The sequence below is a fragment of the Cricetulus griseus genome, chromosome 5 (genome assembly GCF_003668045.3).
Source record: "Cricetulus griseus strain 17A/GY chromosome 5, alternate assembly CriGri-PICRH-1.0, whole genome shotgun sequence".
NCBI lineage: Eukaryota > Metazoa > Chordata > Mammalia > Rodentia > Cricetidae > Cricetulus > Cricetulus griseus.
The window spans coordinates 27,062,688-27,083,086 of NC_048598.1; the positions used below are offsets into that span (position 1 = coordinate 27,062,688).

Sequence of the window (20,399 nt, forward strand, 5' to 3'; positions counted from 1 at the left end):
ATATGCTGAATTTTTTATTTTTAATAAATATCTAACATTTCAAGCCTTTTAAATTAATGAGAAATGTTAGTTTAGTATTTACCACCCGGGAACACATCTATAAATAGTATATTTTAAATTCTAGTGGACAAAAGATGGTGTTTGTTAGATTTAATACCTACCAGTTGGTTATTTGGAATGAAATGAGTAGTTTCCATCACCACCACCCCAGTACTCAGTGTAGAATCTGACAATTGGTGATATTTTTCATCATTTAGACATTAAACCATGTTTTTATTTCATGTTAGTTTTACTCTTCTATTAATCAGATTGTTTTCTGTGCTTCTAGTTTAGTTATTTCCTAACTTAGAATTGTCTTTGATAATTGACATGTACTAAATTTTTTTTGTTAAGAATTTTACTTCTGAACCAGGTGTGGTGGCACATGCCTTTAAACCCAGCATTTGGGAATCAGAGGAAGGTAGGTCTCTGTGAGTTCAGGGCCAGCCTGGTCTACATAGTTCTAAGACAGCCAGGGTTACATCAAGAGGACTTGTCCTGGGGCGGGGTGGAGAAAAGAAAAAATTTTACTTCTGTTACCTCCTGTATTTTAATATAATGAGAGAATTTTATTGTTATTTTCTGTTGTAGAAATCAAGACTCAAAGACATATATAAAACAAGTGAAATAGATAGTTGAGTCATACCTGTTTATATGGGCTAGGATAGATGGATGATGGATGATGGATGGATAGATATTTAGATAGAGCTAATGCTCTGCTATTGCAACATTGAAATAGTAATAATAATAATAATAGCAACAACCACTTAAACACTTAATATCACACTTTGCTGTACCAAATACTGCTTTATACCATTTTGTTAATTTCCTTAGTCCTTACTGCATCCTCATGGAGTAGGTATACTTTTCTTCATTCTCCAGAGGATAGAAAGGTAGAGATAGATAGATAGATAGTTAGATAGATAGATAGATAGATAGATAGATAGATAGATAGATAGATGTAAAGGAAAGTTAAGAAACTTGTCTAAGACTACACACAGCTAGCAAACATTAGGAATATTATTGAGCAGCCTGGCTCTGCCATATATGGTTGTGAATACTGTGTTCTGCCTCATCTGACAGTGAAGACAAAAATACTGTGTGAAAAGTATTAAAGAAAGGTCTGTGCATTATATAATGAATATGGCTTTGAAATAGTTTTTAGAATGTGTTTGCCGTTCCTATTTAAAACAAACTAAACAAGGCAGAGGAAACCTAAATGCTTATAAATATCCTTTAAGTATATAAAAACAAATCATTAATTTGTACACCTTTGAAGTATCTTTTCTTAGGAAATTTTAGCTTAAAATATGCATTTTATCACACACAGTGAATTACATCCATTTAAAATTATTACTGTATATTATGTGCATGTGTGTTTTGTCTGCATGTGTGTCTGTGCACCATGCATGTGCCTGGTGCCCACGGAGGCCAAGGCAGGCAAGGATTCTCTGGAACTGGAGTTACAGATGGTTGTGAATTTCCATATTGGTGCTGAGAATCAAATCCAGGTCCTTGTGAGAGCAACCAGTACTCTTAACCTCTGAGACCTTCCTCCAGCCCCCAAATTATATCCATTCTTAGATAGGGGATCAAATTTCTCAGAAAACCCATCTTAATAAGTTGTTTATAGTCATGTAACACAGCATAACCTAAGAAGAGAGGGATGAGGAAAGTTAGAAATAAATTCTAATCCTTGGATATAAACTCACACTAGTACTTCATTTATAGAAGTCAGATTCTATATTGTATAGTGTTTCTGCCAGAGATACAATTTATACTCATTTTATGATTATATTAATATTGTCCCATTTTATGACCGTGCTTGAATAATTTTGTAATAGATGACTCCAGGAAAGATATTGTGACTGTTGTTGATTACCTGGAGGCTTCTTGCTGGGGAGGGGTTGGCAGGGTGTTGTACAAATATTTATGAAATGTTTCTGAACTGTTCTCTCTTTCTTGCTTTTGTTTAGTATATTCCTATATTAATAGCATACGAATGTATGTAACTGTCTTTCATTTTCTTAAAAAAGAATGTTGTTGTTGGGTTTGGGGGTCTTTGGGGGGGTAGGGGTGGGTTGGGGATTGCCCATGAAGCCCAGAAAGAGGGTATTGGATCCCCTGGAGCTGGAGTTAGAGGAAGCTATGAGCTACAGGTTTTGGGAATTGAACTCAGTTCCTCTAGGAGAGGGCCTTCCTCAGTACACTTGCTCTTACACCCTCCCGCCCCCCTTTTCCCCTCAGGACAGTGTCTCACTGTGTACCCTTGGCTGGCCTGGAACTTGCAGTATAGACTATGCTGACCTTGAACTCGGATCCCTGACTCTGCCTCTCTGGTATGGGCTTAATGATGTGTACCTCCATAACCTCCATTCGTTCCTTACCTTAGAGGAAAAATAAATAGCAAAATATTTTATAAGCTGTTCTGAAAGAACCAGTTCTAGCTCTGCCTTTGTCCTTGACCATTCCAGGCTTTAGCCCCAGTTATAGCAACCTTAAAACAACATTGTCTTTATTATCAGTGGTATGAAAATCTCAACAGCATAACTAAAGGATAAAGGAAAACTGTGTGGCCAAATGACTAGCAACTATAAATTTTTTCAAGTGGTTAAGGGACTGAACAGATGTAAAAGTCTCATTCTTGATATTTTTTCCAAGATAAAGTTTTGTGGTTTTACTAGAATGATGTTTTGTAAAATGCCTCCTCCAAGACCCTAAGTACAATGCTGAAGTGTTGAACATTGTTATAGGCCTGCTTTGGTGGCACACACCTTTAATCCCAGCACTTGGTTGGCAGAGGCAGAAGGCTCTCTGTGAGTTTGAGGCCAGCCTGATGCACAGAATGAGTTCTCAACCAACCAGTGTTATGTGGTGAGACACCTATGTAAGAGAGGGAGGGGAAGGAGAGAGCTAGAGAACATTGTTTCGGGTTATTAGGTCATTCTTAGTAGCTGTTTATATATTAAGGATGGAGTCAAAACAAATAGAATAGAAATAAGGTGATTTTTATAATTTGGGATGCCAGCCTTATATTTATACTTTTATTTTAAAATAAGCATCATATAAGTCAAGATTTCTCACAAGTTAGAACTTAAAATATAGTGTAAGAATTGGGCTTTTTAAGTTCCCTTGTCCCTTGTCCCTTGGGGAATGCTCTCTCCTTTCTGCTCCAGTACTTTATTGAAATGCTGTTGTGTTTCCTGGTTATAAGCTAGACCAGAGATTCTATGGGGTTCTCTTTCAGTAAGTGCTCCTATCTTCAAAAGGAGTGAAGGGAAGGTATGTCCTTCATTATAACAAGTTAAGAGCCTGCTTAGGCCTGTGCATCTGGTTCAGTTGTAGAACACTTGGGGCTCGCTTCAGACCCTGGCGCCCACTCTTGGCACTGTGGTAAAAGCAGAAAAGAAGTCTGAGTAATTTGGATTTTTAAAGTGTGATTTGTTGTTAATTTAGGAAAAGTAATCATTGTTATATCAGTTTTGGAATGGGTGCCAGGAAAAAGGGATAGCCACAGATGAGTTTTCTCTGTGGAGACAGCTAGCCAAAGTGTCTGATACTTGGTTTTGTATTTTTTGTTGTTGTTGTTGGAATTTTCTTTGGGCCACCAACCAGCTTCCTAATAAATGTAGACTTTTTGGGGGGTTTTATATTTTTTAATGTTTATTCCCCATGTGTTCTTGTGTTTCCACAAGCTGTTAATGACCCAGCAAATGGGAAGTTTTAAAGTTCTGCTGTATTTTGTCCTTGAATATCCTTGCTCTTTGGGGAGAAGGCTTTGGATAGTCTCTACAGTTTCTGTGGCTTTGATTTGTCATTTTGGTTTGATTGATTAATTGATTTAGAGACGAGGTCTTGTTAAACAGCTATGGCTGGCTTAGAATTCACTGTATGTACCAGGTTGTACTCAAATTTAGAGTAATCCACTTGTCTTTGCCTCTTGAATACTTGGGTTAGAGATGTGTGCAACCATGCCCAGCCAATTATTAAGCTTTTCTTTTTGAAAGAAGATCTCACTTGTAGCCCAGCTGGCCTGTTTTTAACTGTGGAACACAGGCTGGCCCTAGAATCTTGGAGGCCATCCTGTGTTAGCCTCCTAAGTGCTGGGATTACAGGTGTGAGCACCATGTCCACCTTTATTTGCCATTTTTTAGAAGACATTATACATTGTGAATATGCTCTATAAAACTTTAAAAATACTGTCCATTAAGAAGTAACTTATTTGCAAGATTAGTTAAGACTAAAAGCTGAAAAATACTAAAATATTGAAGCACTTTTAGAAAATGTCAATGCCCAGTGCACTGTTGCCTTGCCATAGAGTGTGTCCTGAGAGAACTCAGTAGCATCTGCCTGAGCAGCTCCGTGCAGAGCCCTTTCATCTTACACTTTAGCTGCTGCTAATTCTTTCTGATGTTGAAGCCGCTAAAAAGGAAATCATAGATATTCTCTTAAGTAATGTGCTACTTTATTATGTATGTCATTGCATGTGCATAGCTTTGGGTTCCTTAATCAAAGGGTATGGTTTTTAGTGTATTTGATTTCCCTCTAAATCTGAGGCAGTCATGTGCACAAAGCTAGAAATTAATAATGTTGCTTTGCACTTTAAAGGAGAACCTAACATGAACAAAAATTATGACAAGAACAACCTAACTTAAGTTCTTTTAAATTTTAGGAAATGTCATATTTTTACTGGTTTCAGAGATTTTTTTCAAATGTTTTAAACACAATTTTCAGATAACAATAATGAAAGGCTGAGCCCCAAACCAGGGACAGGTGAACCAGTTTTAAGTTTGCACTACAGCACAGAAGGAACAACTACAAGCACAATAAAACTGAACTTTACAGATGAATGGTAAGTTAACCTTTTTGTAAAGACATTCTTAGCCGTTTTGTAGAATTGTATTAGATCTGCTTTTTCTGTACTTCATTTTATGTTTTGTTTTTGCAGTACTGTATTGGTTGTGGAAACTGTAGTGTGCTTTAAATTCCTTGAAGAATTTATAAATACACAGATAGCTCACTCTCAGTGGATAAGAGCCCTTGCTATGCAAGCAGCCATGTAAAAAAGCTGAGCATGGCTTCACATACCTGTATATACCTGTAGCCCTAGCACTAGGAGGCAGACTGGCGATCCCTGGAGCTCACCAAGGGACAGTCTCAAGGCCATAGGTGGAGAGCAATAGTGGAAGACCCCCCAGCATCTCCCTTTGGCATGTGTGTATGTGTTTGTATACACATACACACACAAATCAAACTCAGAAAACCCTACAGATCAACAGATTCCACCAGCTGATTAGCTATGAGCCAGGCCTAAGAATTTACATTTCTAAAAATTTAGCAAATTGTGTTTGTCATCCTGGGATGTTTGTTCTGATAGAAAGTACAAGCAATAATATAGTCACCTACATTAATTAGTTTAAAATATTTTAGTCTTTGTTCTCTCTTTTCTGATATTTTTTTAAAAGATTTTATTTATTTATTATGTATACAACATTCTGCTTCCATGTATATCTGTACACCAGAAGAGGGCACCAGATTCCATTACAGATGGTTGTGAGCCACCATGTGGATGCTGGGAATTAAACTCAGGACCTCTGGAAAAGCAGTCAGTGCTCTTAACCTCTGAGCCATCTCTCCAGCCTTAGAACATAATTTTAATTATGCTGAATATACTCCATTCTGTGTTTGTTAAACTTAACTTTATAGTAAGCATTATTAACTGTAACTAAACATTATTTTCCTTTAGTTACTTGTACTAATTGTTATTTTACTAGTCCATCCAGTAAGGCTGTTATAGATTACTTATTTATTCCCTTTTAATTGGAAAATGAACATCATTTTAACCCATTAAGGGAAAGTCTTCCTTTTAAAACTTTTCCTACCTTCAGCATCATATCTGTGATATATATTTCCAGAGATGAACTACATTTAGATCAAAAGATGTTGCCAGTTTATTTTTAAAGGGCTTTCTCTTTCTACATTTCAGTTAGTGTATGAACAAACATATTTTACTCTTCTGTTCAATGCATTTTTTAATTTATTTAATTTAGAAATGGCTCAGCTGTTAAAGGCTAGGCTCACAACCAAAAAGTATTTATTTCTTTAATCATGATTTTTAAATAATTTTACTTGTTATTTTATTATTAGAAAGGTTGGACTTTTATACTCATTTAATACTTTATATGTTGTCTTTAATAACATTTTCTGATTTTATTCATATATTTACCTGATTTTTACATTTAAGAAATCAATTTATGTAAACATTATCTTTCCCACTGTTTAGAGGCCTTTTGATTGATTGTTATCCAAATGTTTTTATTTAACCTTATGTGGTTAGCAATTTATGAATGTTTGTTGACAATATGATACTTATAAACATATAGTTATATGCTGGCATAATTATATAAAGTATTATATAATTATGTCAGTTATTTATAATCACTTATAATTATCTATCATTAATATATTAAGTCATGTTAATATATTAAATTTTTGTAAATATATCATATGCTGTTATAAAGTATATTATGTACAAATAATATATCACATGTTAATATATTATTAATACATAATTATATGTTTGTGATTGATTAATATGTGATTATTCAGTTCACTGGCCTACATGTGTGTTTATGTTTGAATGTATTTTACAGTAAAGCCTGATTAAATAGGATTTCAAATGTTATTGAAGACCTTCTATGTGCCAAGGATTATTCTAGACATTGGAAATGCTTAAGAAAAATAGTTTCTAAAAAAATCTGTGCCCTCTGGAACTTGCAATCTAGGTGGAGGAAGTGGACAATAATTACAATAAATAAGTATACAGTATAGCATTTGGAAGGCACTAAGTTCTGTGGAAGAAAATAGAGCAGGTAAGGACAATCTGGAAACCTAGTGAGAAGATGGCATGCATGTAGGAGAAGTAGTTTGAGGCAGAGAGACATCCTGTGTAATGTTGGAGCAAAGCAGTCATGTTGAGGGATCTTTTAGGAAGCTGGTGTATGTGACACACAGTGAGGAGAGACACAAGTAACAGATAAGGACAGCCAGGACAAGGATGAGGCTGTTTAAAAAACATAAAAGACATTTGGTTTTTGTGTTCATGTTGCACTATAGATGCTAGATAAAGACTGTAGCCATAAGCAGAGTAAGAAGTAGCTATGGCTTGTGCGAGAATGGGAGCAGTAGAGATTGTAAAGAATCAGATTTAAGATTAAGTCAATGGGATTTCTTAATGACCCCAAGTGTTTTACTATTACATTTTAAAACATGATGTCTGTGGCCCTGATCCATAATATATAATTTAACACAAGGTTCTCATATTTATTATTTAGTCCCTATCTCTTCTACTCTCATCTTTCTATACAAGACTGCCTTCTTAAGGAAGGATGCATTCAGATAATCCTAAGTTTTATTCTATTTTTCTTGAATGCTAATTTCTCTTAAAATGACCATAAATTATATTGTCATTTATTAGTTGGTCAAATATTACCATTTTATTTTTAAAATATTCAATATACATTGTTGAAAATAAAGCAGAACATTAAAAACTATGCATGTTTTCTTTATTTCAGTATGTGTATTGCTTTTTATTTTTCGTATCTTTAAAGACAGATGAGGTAGTAGAGTACACTACAAAGTTGGACTCTTAACTTGACAGCCTGAGGAATTCTCCAAATCCCAGTTTTTTAAAGTGGAAATGGCCATTTTTAAAAAGAACTTATTTCTAAGGTTTGTTGTAAAGATTTAATGGGATTTTGCAGAGAATGTACCTTAAACTTAGCACATTTTGTATATGATAAGTCCCATATAACTATAGCAATAATCTTTTATAAATTGTTATTCTACTGTGGTCTTCATCCTTTCCTGTTGGCTTATGAGAGCAGTTGCAGAACCAGGTGAGGGTGATAGTGTTTTTTTTGTTTGTTTGTTTGTTTGTTTGTTTGTTTACATCTGTTGTGGTGCTTTCCAGGTTTGGTGTTTGTTTTTCGGTTTACTTACAGTGATTTTGCTGTAAGGTTTCTGCCTGTAATCTTGTTCTTCCCAGAGTTATGGAATACCTTCTCTCATGTTACTTTTGTGTTTTGTATAGTTTTATAGTAAAAATGTCTATGTACTAATTGTGGAATTGTTTTTCTAGCAAATGTGATGCTGAGTTATAGTGTTAGCTTTCCCATGGCTGTTCCTTTGTCACAGTACTGTTGATTGTGCAGTCTTCTCATTTTACTGCGATTTAGAATGCCATAGCAGCTATGTTGAGTGTGTCTACTTAAGTAGCGTGTCTTTTGCAGTAGTGGCTCTTTTCCTATGTTAGTATCAGAATGTTTTAATCATCATAACTATTGTACTCTAGCATTTTATTTATGTCTGTATCATAGCTTTCTCAGTAAGGAAAAAATTGTATCATATTTGGTTTTATTTACCACAGTGGCTTTGTATTCTACCCTGGTTAAAAAGATATTCATGGGGCCTGAAAGATAGCTCATCAGTTAAGAACAACAGGTCCTCTGTTTTTCCAGAGGACCTGGGTTTGGTTCCCAGCACTTGTATGGTGGTTCCCAACCGTCTGTAACTCCACATGCAGAGGATCAGATGGTTGCTTCACACACCAGACACCCACGTGGTACACAGTCATACATGCAGCCAAAATAACCATATATTAAAAATAAGGAAGGAAGAAAGAAACACATGTTCTTTACAAAAAAAAAAAAGAAAAAAGAAACAGCATAAAATATTTAACTGACAGGACTGATCCAGACCCCTGAACATGGATGTCAATGAGGAGGCCTCTGCACTCCAGGGGGCCTCTGGTAGTAGATTAGTATTTTTCCCTGGTGTAAGAAGGGACTTTGAGAGCCCATCCCACTTGAAGGGTTACAATCTTGCCCTGAGCACATGGGGAAGGGCCTAAGCCCAGCCCAGGATGATGTGGTGGACTTTACGGAGCCCCCATTGAGGGCCCTACCCTGCCTGGGGAGTGGAGGGTGGATGGGGTGGTGGGTAGGTTGGGGGTGGGAGAGGAAAAGTGGGGGTGAAGGGAGGGAGAGGGAGAAGGGATTGACATGTGAAACAAGCTTGTTCCTAATTTGAACTAATAAAAATTTTTTTTAAAAATCTTTAACTGAAATAATCCTGTTGAGATGACACTTTAGGCTGGTTCACAACCCTCCTGACTTTCTGCATATATACCCATGTAGATATATATTATTGTTTAAAACAATGTGTTTATCTATACTTTAAAAATATGAAATTGACTTTTGTAATTTGCTTAAAAGGAATTTTACAAAATCTTGGCAAAAAGTCCCTAGCAATTTGTCTTTTTGCATTTATTTGCTTTCTGCATGTGTATGTATGTATAGGTGTGCATCATGGCATGGATGTGGGAGCCAAAAACACCTCGGGAGAATTGTCTCTCTCCTACCTCCAGTGGGCTCAAGCCATCAGGATTGGCAACAAGAACCTCACCCACTAAGCCATCTTACTGGCTCTAAATTTGATTTTAATCTCAGATTGTTATACATCATCCTCTTTCCTTATCAACCCTCTCCTTACACATGTGCCATGACTTCTTATGGAATACTTACTGCAAATTACTATTTGAATGGGTCTCATATTGTACTATAGCCAGAAATGCAAATGGGATTATGGCCATCATCAGGTGGGTATTAAAACTGAAATAGAAAAAACAATCTCTTTTTACAAAACTGTAATGCTCAGTAAACACACACACAGACACACAAACACACACACACACACACACACACACACACACACACACACACACACACACACACACAGAGCCTCATTAAGGGACATGTAGAAATGTGTAGCAGGCAACAGAAGCATCAAAATAGTGACTTAAAGGGCTTTCGTTTAAAAATCTTTCTAAGATGAAGTGTGCTGGAAGTCATGTTTTTTTTTTTAATGGCTTTTCAAGGTCTTGTGTTCTAAATTTTCTAATTTATTTTTGAGTTGTAAAATATAAAAGTTACATCAAAATCCTTCTGTTAACTTTTGGTAGAATCACTTATCTTCTTGTGATCTAGGAGCAATACTGCCTCAAGTTCCAGAGGAAATGGGAGCCATTGCAAATCTGAGGGTCAGGAGGACCCCTTGGCTCCACAGAGCTCTATGCAAGCACCTGAAGGAGACAGCGAAACAAGTTAGGTTATTTTGTTGATGATGTTTTTTTTTTTTTTTCTTATAAGAAACCTCAGTGCTGAATATTCACCTATTTTTTTCTATTCCCCAACAATGGTTCACTTTTGTTTGTTCTTTGTAGAGTGAGTTTTGCTTTATTGTTAAAATTTATTGCATGTGATCCATGCCTGTGGAGGTCAGAGGACAGCTTTGTGACATCAGCTCCCTCCTTCCACCTTTACTTGGGTCCTAGGGATCAAACTCAGGTCTTAACTAGTGCCTTTACCCTGTGAGACTTTTTTGTGGAGCCCTGGGTGAGATTTTATTTGAATGTTTAAATTTCTGTGACCCAGATAGAAGTAAAAGCCATTTATTTAAAAGAATGTTGGGGTATTATGTTCTTTTTCTTTAAAAAAAAAAACTAGATTTAATGAATTTTGTTTAATTCTAGGAGCTCCTGAAGAACTATCAGAAAAAGGAACATTTTCAGAAAACCTCACTCAAAACCAGATAGATATAGGTGAGTTGTCTGTCTTTAGGAAATTGACTCATATACAAAACTAAACAGCCTTTATCTGTGTCAATGTCTCCAGAGACAAAGGTCACTTCCAAATGATGGCTGTGCTGTTTTCTTCTCTTGTAAGAGTATCAGACTTCATAGTGGAACATGTTAGCTCCTAAGTATGCAGTGGTGAACACATGACTAACTTATGCAAGATTTTGTTTTCTGACAGCACAATCTGATACCTTCCCCACTGAGCCATTGGATCCTAACTCAGGAGAAAGGAGTAATCCAAGTCTTGATAGCCCTTGTGGGGTTCCAGAAGAAGGCACATTGCCCGAAACAGGCAAGGAGGTTTCCGAGCCAACTAGCACTGGGGACGCTACAAGTCATGCTAGCACCAATCCTGAACTCCCATCCCAGACAGAAGCCATTGGGCCTTCAGCTCACGAAGACACATCAACCAGGGACTCTGCTCTCCAGGACACAGATGACAGTGATGATGACCCAGTCCTGATCCCCGGTGCAAGATATCGGGCAGGACCTGGTGATAGGTTGGTATGTCTTAAATTAGCATAGACTATAGAAGATGTAACTCACCAGAGCGTATTTGAAGTCAAATGAGAGGCTCTTCATTTTTACGGTTGTTTCATCAGGAAGTGTCACAATCATATATGACACATATATGATGCCACATATTCTTTGAGCAAACTGTATGAAGAAGTGAATAGAAAGTGTCTTTGCTCAGTATCTCTGCCACTGAGGCTTGCGCCTCAATTTTCGGATGAAGAGAGGGAATGTTGAGAATGACCACCAGGATGTTTATGAAGTTAAGGTTACATTAGTTGTCTGATTGTCCTGTAAAGATTATGGCTATTGTTTTTGCTTGTTTGATATTGAATTGGGGGCCTTGATATGTATATCAGACTGGCCTTGAATTTGGTATCTGTAAATGAGGCCGGCCTCAAACTCACAGAGATCCACCTGTCTCTGCCTCCCTATGCACCACTAAGGCTGTTTTTATTTTAATGTTACTTTTTTCTTTTTTATTGTCCCTGATAGTGTGCTAGTTCTCTTTTGGGGAACACTATGTTTTTTTCTGTTTTCTAATATTGTAATGAATGACTCAGTTAAGAAAATGAAAAGGTGCAATGCATAATAAATATTGTAGCAATAATAGAAAATTGAATTGTTAATATATATTTTTTGCAATTTTTGATTTTATATTAACAGAATGAAACATTTTATTTTAGGTGGTAAAATGCCTGTAATCTTTTAAGATAACCAGGCCTGGTGGTACAGGCCTGTAGTCACAGCTACTTGGGAGGTTGTAACAAGAGGAACAATAGTTCAAGGTCTGTGGTGAAGCTTAGTGAGACTGTCACAAAATAAGAAGTAAAAGGAAAGAGGTAGGAATAGCACTCACTTTCTACCATATGGGAGGGCCCTGTTCACTCTCTGGAATCCAAGTAAGGATAGTGTGTTGCATCCCATATACACGGGAAATTATCTGTGTGATTAGTACCATCTTACCTCATTGTTCCAGAAAATCCAGTTTTATCGTTAAAGTCCTAATTCACACAGGAGTGAAGTTCTGTTTAGACCATTTCAAATATTCGTGTGTCAAATAGGCTTTTGCTTATCAAACATTCAGTTTACATTTCTGACATAATTAACACAATTACATATTACACATATATATAAGATTAGTATACCATTCAAAATTACGATCTAGCCTGCAACCTGAGTACTTGGAAGGCTGAGGCAGAAGAATTGCTGTGAGTGTAAGGCCAGCTTGGCTATAGAATGAAATACATTCAAAAATCAAAAACAAAACATTAGCAGTGCTGTATAAATAAAGGCATCATAATTTGGGTTTGAATGTACATTCACCACACAATGTTTTCACAAATATGGTGCTTATTGATTCAAATGCTCAGTTTCCTTCATATATAAAATGGGGTTATGATTATCTAAAATTATTGTACAAATTAAAAATGAGTCAGTCACATTGAAAATTCTGGAACATGTCTTAAACACCCAATATATTTTCCGTAACCCTGAAAAGCAATTACAGTAAGATTGACTCAGCCAGCAGAAGTAATGCATGCCTGTAATTTTAGCTGCTTGGAGGCTGAGGCAGGAAAATTGTTTGAGGTCTAACCTAAACAGTTTAGACCCTCTTACAAGGCAAAAGGAAAAAAAGGAATGCCTCTAAGGAGTAATAAAGGTATTTAAAAAAAGGGCAGCTTTCAGCTCAGTAAAGCCGTCTCTGCTATCCATGGAAGGGGGTGTTCCTTCCCTCAGCTCTGGAAAATATTTACTTTGCTAGGGCACTGTTCAAACAATCTTTCCTTATATTTGTGCTTAGAGATTAATAAAAATACCTTCTACCTGTTAATCATCAACCTCCCATGGTTTTTGATTGTTCAGTTGTTTTGTTTTGAAATAGAGTGTTGTTGTTAGCCCTAGCTGGCTCTGTAAGTCAGACTGACCTTGAGCTCTCAATCCAAGTGCTGAGGTCACAGGCATGTTCTACCAATCCCTGGCCTAGCACTCTTTGTATATATTTTTGGCAAAGTCCTATTCCTTAAAAGGCCATTAATACTTAATGTATACAGGTAAAGTTACCAAGCATAGCACAAGTCGACAATCAAACTGATGGTTTCTAAAGCATTACCATTTTTACAATATTTAAATGATTTCTCATTCTCCAAAAATTTCATCTGCCACAAAGTTGGTACCTGGTAACTTGATTAACCTGGAAAACTCAGGTGTTGAAGATTGATAGTTATGGGTAACAGCTTAGAACTGCCTCCTCTTCATACATGAGCTTAAATTCAGCTGTTATGATTAAATCCAGATTTTAAACCTTTAAACACTGGATATCATTTAATAATCTATATAGTCAGTCTCCTTCCTTAGTTTGGCCTGTATATTACTAGCTTTTATAGGACATAAATTTATAGACTAGTAACAGAAATAATAATAAAATTCTTAATTTTCAGGAAGCTTATTAATTTATTGAAGAACGTATACAAGCCATTCAAAGCAACAGAAAACTAAGTATCTGAAACAAGTAAAATGTCACATGTGCAAACATACCCAACTGAGGTGATGCTAATGCCATTGTAGTGCTCTTTCAGCATTATAGCCATTTCCCTTGAGATTTGCTTTGTCTTTTCTTAGGTTTTTTGTTATTGTTGTTTTGTTTCTTTGTTTGAATATACTTTTTGTTGCATCATTTTGTAGTTCAGAGGTCTTGAATTCAATGTAATCCTTCTGCTTTAGCCTCTGAAGTGGTGGTATTGCAGGCAAGAGGCACCGAATCTAGCCTCTCCTAGCTCTTCACCGAAAGCTGGAAAGTGATTTAAAAAAAAAAAAAAACAAACAAACAAAAAACCCCTCTTTCCTCTGGTCTTTGTGTGGTGTCTAGCTTCCTTGCTGTGTAGTTAAAGAATGTGCCACCTGCTATGTCTGCCCTCTGCTTCATCCTGAGGCTGCTGCCATGGCCATCGGCCTCAGGCCTAGTTTGTTGCTTCTAAATTTGGAGATAAATAGGTTGACTTATATATTAAAAGGAGCCAATTTTAAGAAATTTTACTTGTAAGGACACAAATCATTTACTGTCTTGCAAAATAGCAATATTTAGACTACTTTCTGTCTCTGAAGAGGCAATGTACATACTATACATTGATGAAACACCCAACTAACAATGCAAATCTTGGAGTTCACTCTGCTACCATTTTACCATAGCAGGCCCAGTCTAGAAGTGCAATGTGTCCTCACTGTGCCCCAGAACATTTTTGTTGTTGTTGTTGTTGCCATTTAAAAAGCCCAGTGTGATCTGGAGAGATGGCTCAGAGATTAAGAGCACTGGCTGCTCTTTCAGAGGTCCTCAATTCAATTCCCAGCAACCATATGGCAGCTCACAACTGTCTGTAATGAAATCTGGTGCCCTTTTCTGGCATGCAGGCACACATTCAGGCAGAACACTGTATATATAATAAATAAATCTTAAATGAAATTTTAAAACACCCAGTCAATTGATTTAGTTAGGGTAGAGAAATGGTTCTCACAATTAGTATGATAAAAGTCAAGTAGTTAAACAGTTGAATATGTAGTTAGTTAAATTTTTACTTTAATTTATACAAAAAACTAGTATATGTCATCATTTTGCTTCAATTTTAATTTTTACTTTTATTGTTTCCTAAATTTAAACTTTTAAATGAAACCTTAAAAGTTTCATATATTTAAGATACGAAAGCAGCCCTTGCACTGCAGAGCAGTGACTTCCATAATGCATTCTTTCTGCATTGTGAAGTTGCTGTGGATTTGAAGGTGGCTTTTAATTCCTGACCCTCCTGCTCCCACCTCCAGGGTGAGATTACAAGCATGGGCCACCAAACTTGACTATTGGCATTCTTAAAGTTTTGTCAAATATTAAGCAGATTTGCATTTGGGGGCTAAAATGAAGCATGAAAAGGCAATCCCTCGGAAAGTAAAGGCCATAGCAGCAACATAGATATTTTAAATGTATAATGGTCTTCTCTAACAGCAAGGCTTTATAAAAACACTTTATAAAAACACATAGAGGTATTCAGACTTTTCCCCCAAAGGGCAAGATAATAAATATTTTAGCCTTTGCTGGCCAGGAGGTAAAGTGGAAACTATTGCATAGGCACTTACATAACTATTTAAAATGTAACCATTTAAAAATGAGAAAACTGTCCTTAGCTTAAAGGTCATAAGAAACAGCTGACCAAGAGTTAGCATAAAAGCATTTGCTAATGCCTGCTTTATAACAAATAGTCACAGAGAGAACCCAACTCTATTATAATGTCTTTACTGGCAGAAATCCAAAATTTAAAAAAAATAGATCCTCTTTGTTTAGGATAAAAGCATAAACCATTAAATAGAAAATAAACTGATAAAAAATACATTGTGTTCACTAATGGTTGTATTACAAACAAGTAAAATTGGTATGTTTATTCCTCCACTAATTTTACATGCTAGATTTGTGAATATCAGAATGTACCCTGGGAATGATAGAGTTCCTGGCGTTTGTTTTGAAGACAGGATCTCATTGTGTAGCCAGCCCTGGCTGGCCTCGAACTCCACTCCTGCCTCCAGAGTGCTGGGATTAAAGGCATGCAGCACCACACCTGACAAGCCTTTTCTTAGGTAATTTTCATGTAAGCTGTTCTCACAGTGCCAGCTCCATCATGGAGTAAATGGAATGATGACTTTTTTTTTTCTTTCTTCCTAAATCAAAGAAGAAAATAAAATTACTCTGAAAAAAGACAAGCAAGTGAAACTTTGTGAAGTCCTTACTTAGTGCACTGAAAATATACTTCTAATGAGTTTTTCTAAAGATTTAAAGTATTAGTCCCCTATTGCTTCACTATTTTTAAAGTACATATCATTTGCATTGACATTTTAGTCCATCCAGCCTTCCTGGACTCTGTGGAGCCAGAATTCTTTGTACTATAAATATGCCAGCATTTCTTCACTCATTATAACTGACTCATTTAATGACTCCACTTGCTTTATTAAAGAAAATTGCAGAGGAAATCATCAAAGAGAAAAACTAGGGTTCCTAGGGAGTTAAAAGCCCTGGTACTCGGTTCGCTTGTTCCTGTTTTGTGGTTAGGACAAATGAGTCAGCTTCAATGTTTATTTCCCAACGTGCAGGTCAGTCTTGAGGTTCTGCAACTGGAGGTGTTCAAAGTAAGTCCTGCACTTCCCCACACTATGGCAGGATTAGGGCTGACTTACTGAAAAGGGAAAAGATTCAGTGCAGTCTTAATTCAGTGAGTGGATCTGTTTCCTTGATTTCTTCCTGCACATTTCTCTGGGTGACATTCCTTACTTCGTGGATGATCACAAAGAGAAACAAAAGTTCTTTAGATTGAGATGATTGATGACTAATGTGGTGACTATAATGCTTTACATATTTGGTTCTTTGAAATCTTCCTAAGTGACTTTAGTTATTGTGTTCCCTTCACTAGATTTAATATCAGAGGAACAACAGTAGGTGATAGAATAATGAGGTAATTCAGAGTGCTCCTTAATTTCTTCTTTTTGATGGATTTACCAGGTCCTCTTTTCCACCGCTAACCACCTTTCCTATTAACAGTTAATAACGTCCTTTGACCTTACTGAACTCATAAGTGCTAATCATTGGAAACAGGGTGCTTTTCACAAACTGTATTTACCTGCATGTGCTGCATGGGAGTAGAATGAAAAGACATTTCCTGTGTGCAGATGTAACTGCATTCACCAAGTGTGGTGACAAGTAGCTGTCGTCTAAAATGGGGCCCTTCAAATGGCAGCTACTGACTTTGATGGTTCATGAATGCAATTTATGGTTTTCTTTTTTAACTTGACTGGCATAGTTAGCAGTTTTGTTATTCATATGTACATTTTCTTCAAATCTAATTCTGTGCTAGTTTTTAAGATTCTGATTTTTAATGCCATTTTCTTATAAGTAGCTAAATAATTTAGGAATATTACATACCATGTTGATATAGAACCCTTAAATATATCTCTAATTGATCAGTAGCACACAGTTTTTAGTAGAATTCTATTGGTCATCTATCCAAGCCTGGCTTACCGAAAAAATTAGCCAAACTAAGAAGTGGCATGTTTTTCTGGTATTATCAGTTTCTAAAAGTAGTACATAAAATATTTAGTAATGATCAGATTGTAAAAATAGATGGTTTCCTATACAGAATAGAGAAATAAGCCAAAAATTAACATAAATCTATACTAATTTCCCATTAAAAGCCATCCTCAGGATCTTGAAGTAAGTTTTAATTCATTTTTGCTTTTTGAAAAAAATTTTATTACTATTATTATATGTATATTTGCAGGCACACATGATGCATTGTGAGTGTGGCAGTCAGAGGACAACTTTGTGGAGCCCCCCTTTTCTCCTTCCACCTTTATGAGGGTCCAAGAGATCTAGGTCACCAGCTAAGCCATCTCACAGGCTCTCATTTTTATTTTTATGCTGGTGTGTGGAGGCTGTTTTGACATCAAAGTATATTTAAAGTAATAATTTTGCAAGTGATTCTACTGCTGGCTATCACTTTTTAATTTAATGACACCAAAATGGAATTTATTTCAGGGCTTTTTGATGTTTTTAACTTACTAAACTTTATCCCAGGTACTCAAAGCTGGTTTCTGCTTTTAAAATGAAGATTGCAACTAAAAAAGTAACATGTTGCTTTAAATGAGTCTTCCAAAGGCTAAAACCTGGAAGTAAACAATGTGAAAAAGAATGATGTTGAAAAGGGAATGTCAGCCAGGCGTTGGTGGCACACGCCTTTAATCCCAGCACTCGGGAGGCAGAAGCTGGGTGGATCTCTGTGAGTTCGAGACCAGCCTGGTCTACAAGAGCTAGTTCCAGGACAGCCTCCAAAGCCACAGAGAAACCCTGTCTCGGGGGGAAAAAAAAAAAAAAAAAAAAAAAAACGGAAAGAGAATGTCACCATACCTCCCCCGAGTGAGTCAAGTAAGACTCCTCCACCTCAGACTGCATGTAGAGATTTCCTATGTAAAGTTCTAATTATAAGACACTGTTTTCCTGAGGTCTCCTACACACAGCTGCTCTATTACCCTCTTATAAAAACTTCTGCTGAAATAAATTAGAAATATATTATCACAGGTATGACAGTTCTCACAAGGGAATGTGTTGCATTTTATAAATATGCATTACTGTATTACAAATGCTACATGGCATATTCCCTGTTTCTTTGAATAATAAATAAAATGGTAGTTGTCCTCTGCTCTTTTTCTCCTGTGAACTCACCCTACCTGTCTCTCAGTCTGTTCAATAATCCCCACTCCATCCCTCCAGCCTCCTTCATTCAACGCACTTTCTTGACAGATTGGCCAGGCTGGAGTGGACACAGTCCCACAACTTGGTGATCGCCTGCATTTAGGTTACCATTTTGATGCTGGGTACCCTGTGAGCATAGCTCAAGCAAATATCCTCTTGCCTCGTCCTCCACAATAGCTGGGACTACAGGCATGCACTACCTTTGTCCTGGACCTACAGTTTGTTTTATAAGCAACTTGCAAGTCCCACACATATATCCTCAGATGATGATCATAGTTGTGGTAAACACATGAATTTCAGTTGAAAGGTGAATATAATGAATGTGGTGTTTTTTTGTTTGTTTTTCTTATGTATCGGTGGCTGGGGAGATGACTCAGTGGGTGAAGTGCTTGCTCTGCAAGCATGGGGGACCTGAGTTTGGATTCCCAGCGTGTACATAAAAGTTGGGTTGCAGTGGCACACATCTGTAACCATAGCATATGGGTGGGTGAATCCCAGGGGTTCACCAGTCTAGCTTCAATTTCAGCGAGAGACCTTATCTGAAACAATAAGGTGTGCATGGTTGAAGGAGACTCTAGAGAGAATAGGCACAGCTGGACACACACAGACACACACAGTGACATTTTGTACGAAGAAATTTTACAAATCTTTGATAGGAATTTTAATTTTAGTTTCTGTAACAGATGTGATTGTTTATATTTTTATGCTAACTGTATATTGCTGATTTTTAGAAATGCAGTTGAGGCCGGGCAATGGTGGCATAGGCCTTTAATCCTAGCAACCGGGAGGGAGAGGGAGGCAGATCTCTGTGAGTTTGAGGCCAGCCTGGTCTACAAAGCTGTACAGAGAAACCCTGTCTCAAAAAAAAAAAAAAAAAAAAAAAAAGAAAAAGAAAAAGAAAAGAAAAAGAAAAAAAGCAATGCAGTTGACTTGTATCCTAATTGTATTTCCAGCCACATCACTTTTCTAGTATTTCTGTTAATTAGTCTGTAGGTTATTTTCATTTTTTAAATGTAGAAATTAGATGATCTACAAATATTTCTTTCTCCTCCACTTTTTCCTTACTGCACCAGCTAACAATGTACTAGTGGTATTAGGTATCACACATTACCCCTGAGTGTGGGAAGAATGTCCCACCCATGTGTTGCTGGGGTTACTGTGAGAGCTTATCAAAGGTTCCCACTGCTCCTTTCTGTCTTACTGTGGTAACAGTTCTGTCTTGAATGGGGCTTGGCTTAATCAGACACAGTGTCACTCTGCTGAGTTACCATGTTTTTGTTGTTTTCCTCAATCTTTTAAGTGTTTCTCCCAAACAGAATAAGAACTGATACTATTTGTTAGTGCTTTGAAAGTTTGGATCAGTTAATTTCATGTGTGCTGCTTTAGCCCTTCAATAAGCATGCTAGTTGAGGACTCACCTACTGAACTCCCACAGCTGTAGAGCAGTTTTGTGAATGCTTTTTAGTTTCCCTGAATGTCTTGGAGTATACCAATTTTTATAAAAACAAAATATTTTTAAATGGAAATACAAAATTGTAATGTTATTGTTAAAAATTCTCACTAACAATTTGCTGTTTCCAACCCCCTTTCTATGAGTACATAAATTTGTTTCTGTCTTTGCCAGTTACAAAGTATAGATTTGTATTTTTAGTTTTCTACAAGACTTTTTTTGAGACAGGTTTTCTCTGTGTAGCCCTGTCTATCCTCAAACTCTCTCTATAGACCGTGTTGGCCTCAGACTCACATAGATCCTTCTGCCTCTGCCTCCCAAATGTTGGGATTAAAGGTATGCACCAGGTCCTAGCTTCTCCAAGACTTTTTTAATACGGAAAATTGCCAAGTCAAAGTTTTATACATATTTTAAATCTGATA

The 20,399-nt window shown here is 36.6% G+C and overlaps 1 protein-coding gene across 3 annotated transcripts in view; it reads left to right on the forward strand.

Moving 5' to 3' along the window:
- Nucleotides 1-20,399, forward strand: part of Dcaf6 (DDB1 and CUL4 associated factor 6) — a 107,612-nt gene that overhangs the window by 74,544 nt on the left and 12,669 nt on the right. For all 3 annotated transcript variants that reach the window (XM_035445475.1, XM_027417136.2, XM_027417137.2), the window contains 4 exons: nt 4,774-4,891; nt 10,086-10,201; nt 10,631-10,699; nt 10,914-11,235. In XM_035445475.1, the coding sequence (XP_035301366.1) occupies nt 4,774-4,891; nt 10,086-10,201; nt 10,631-10,699; nt 10,914-11,235 (625 nt within the window). The remainder of the gene's footprint in view (nt 1-4,773; nt 4,892-10,085; nt 10,202-10,630; nt 10,700-10,913; nt 11,236-20,399) is intronic.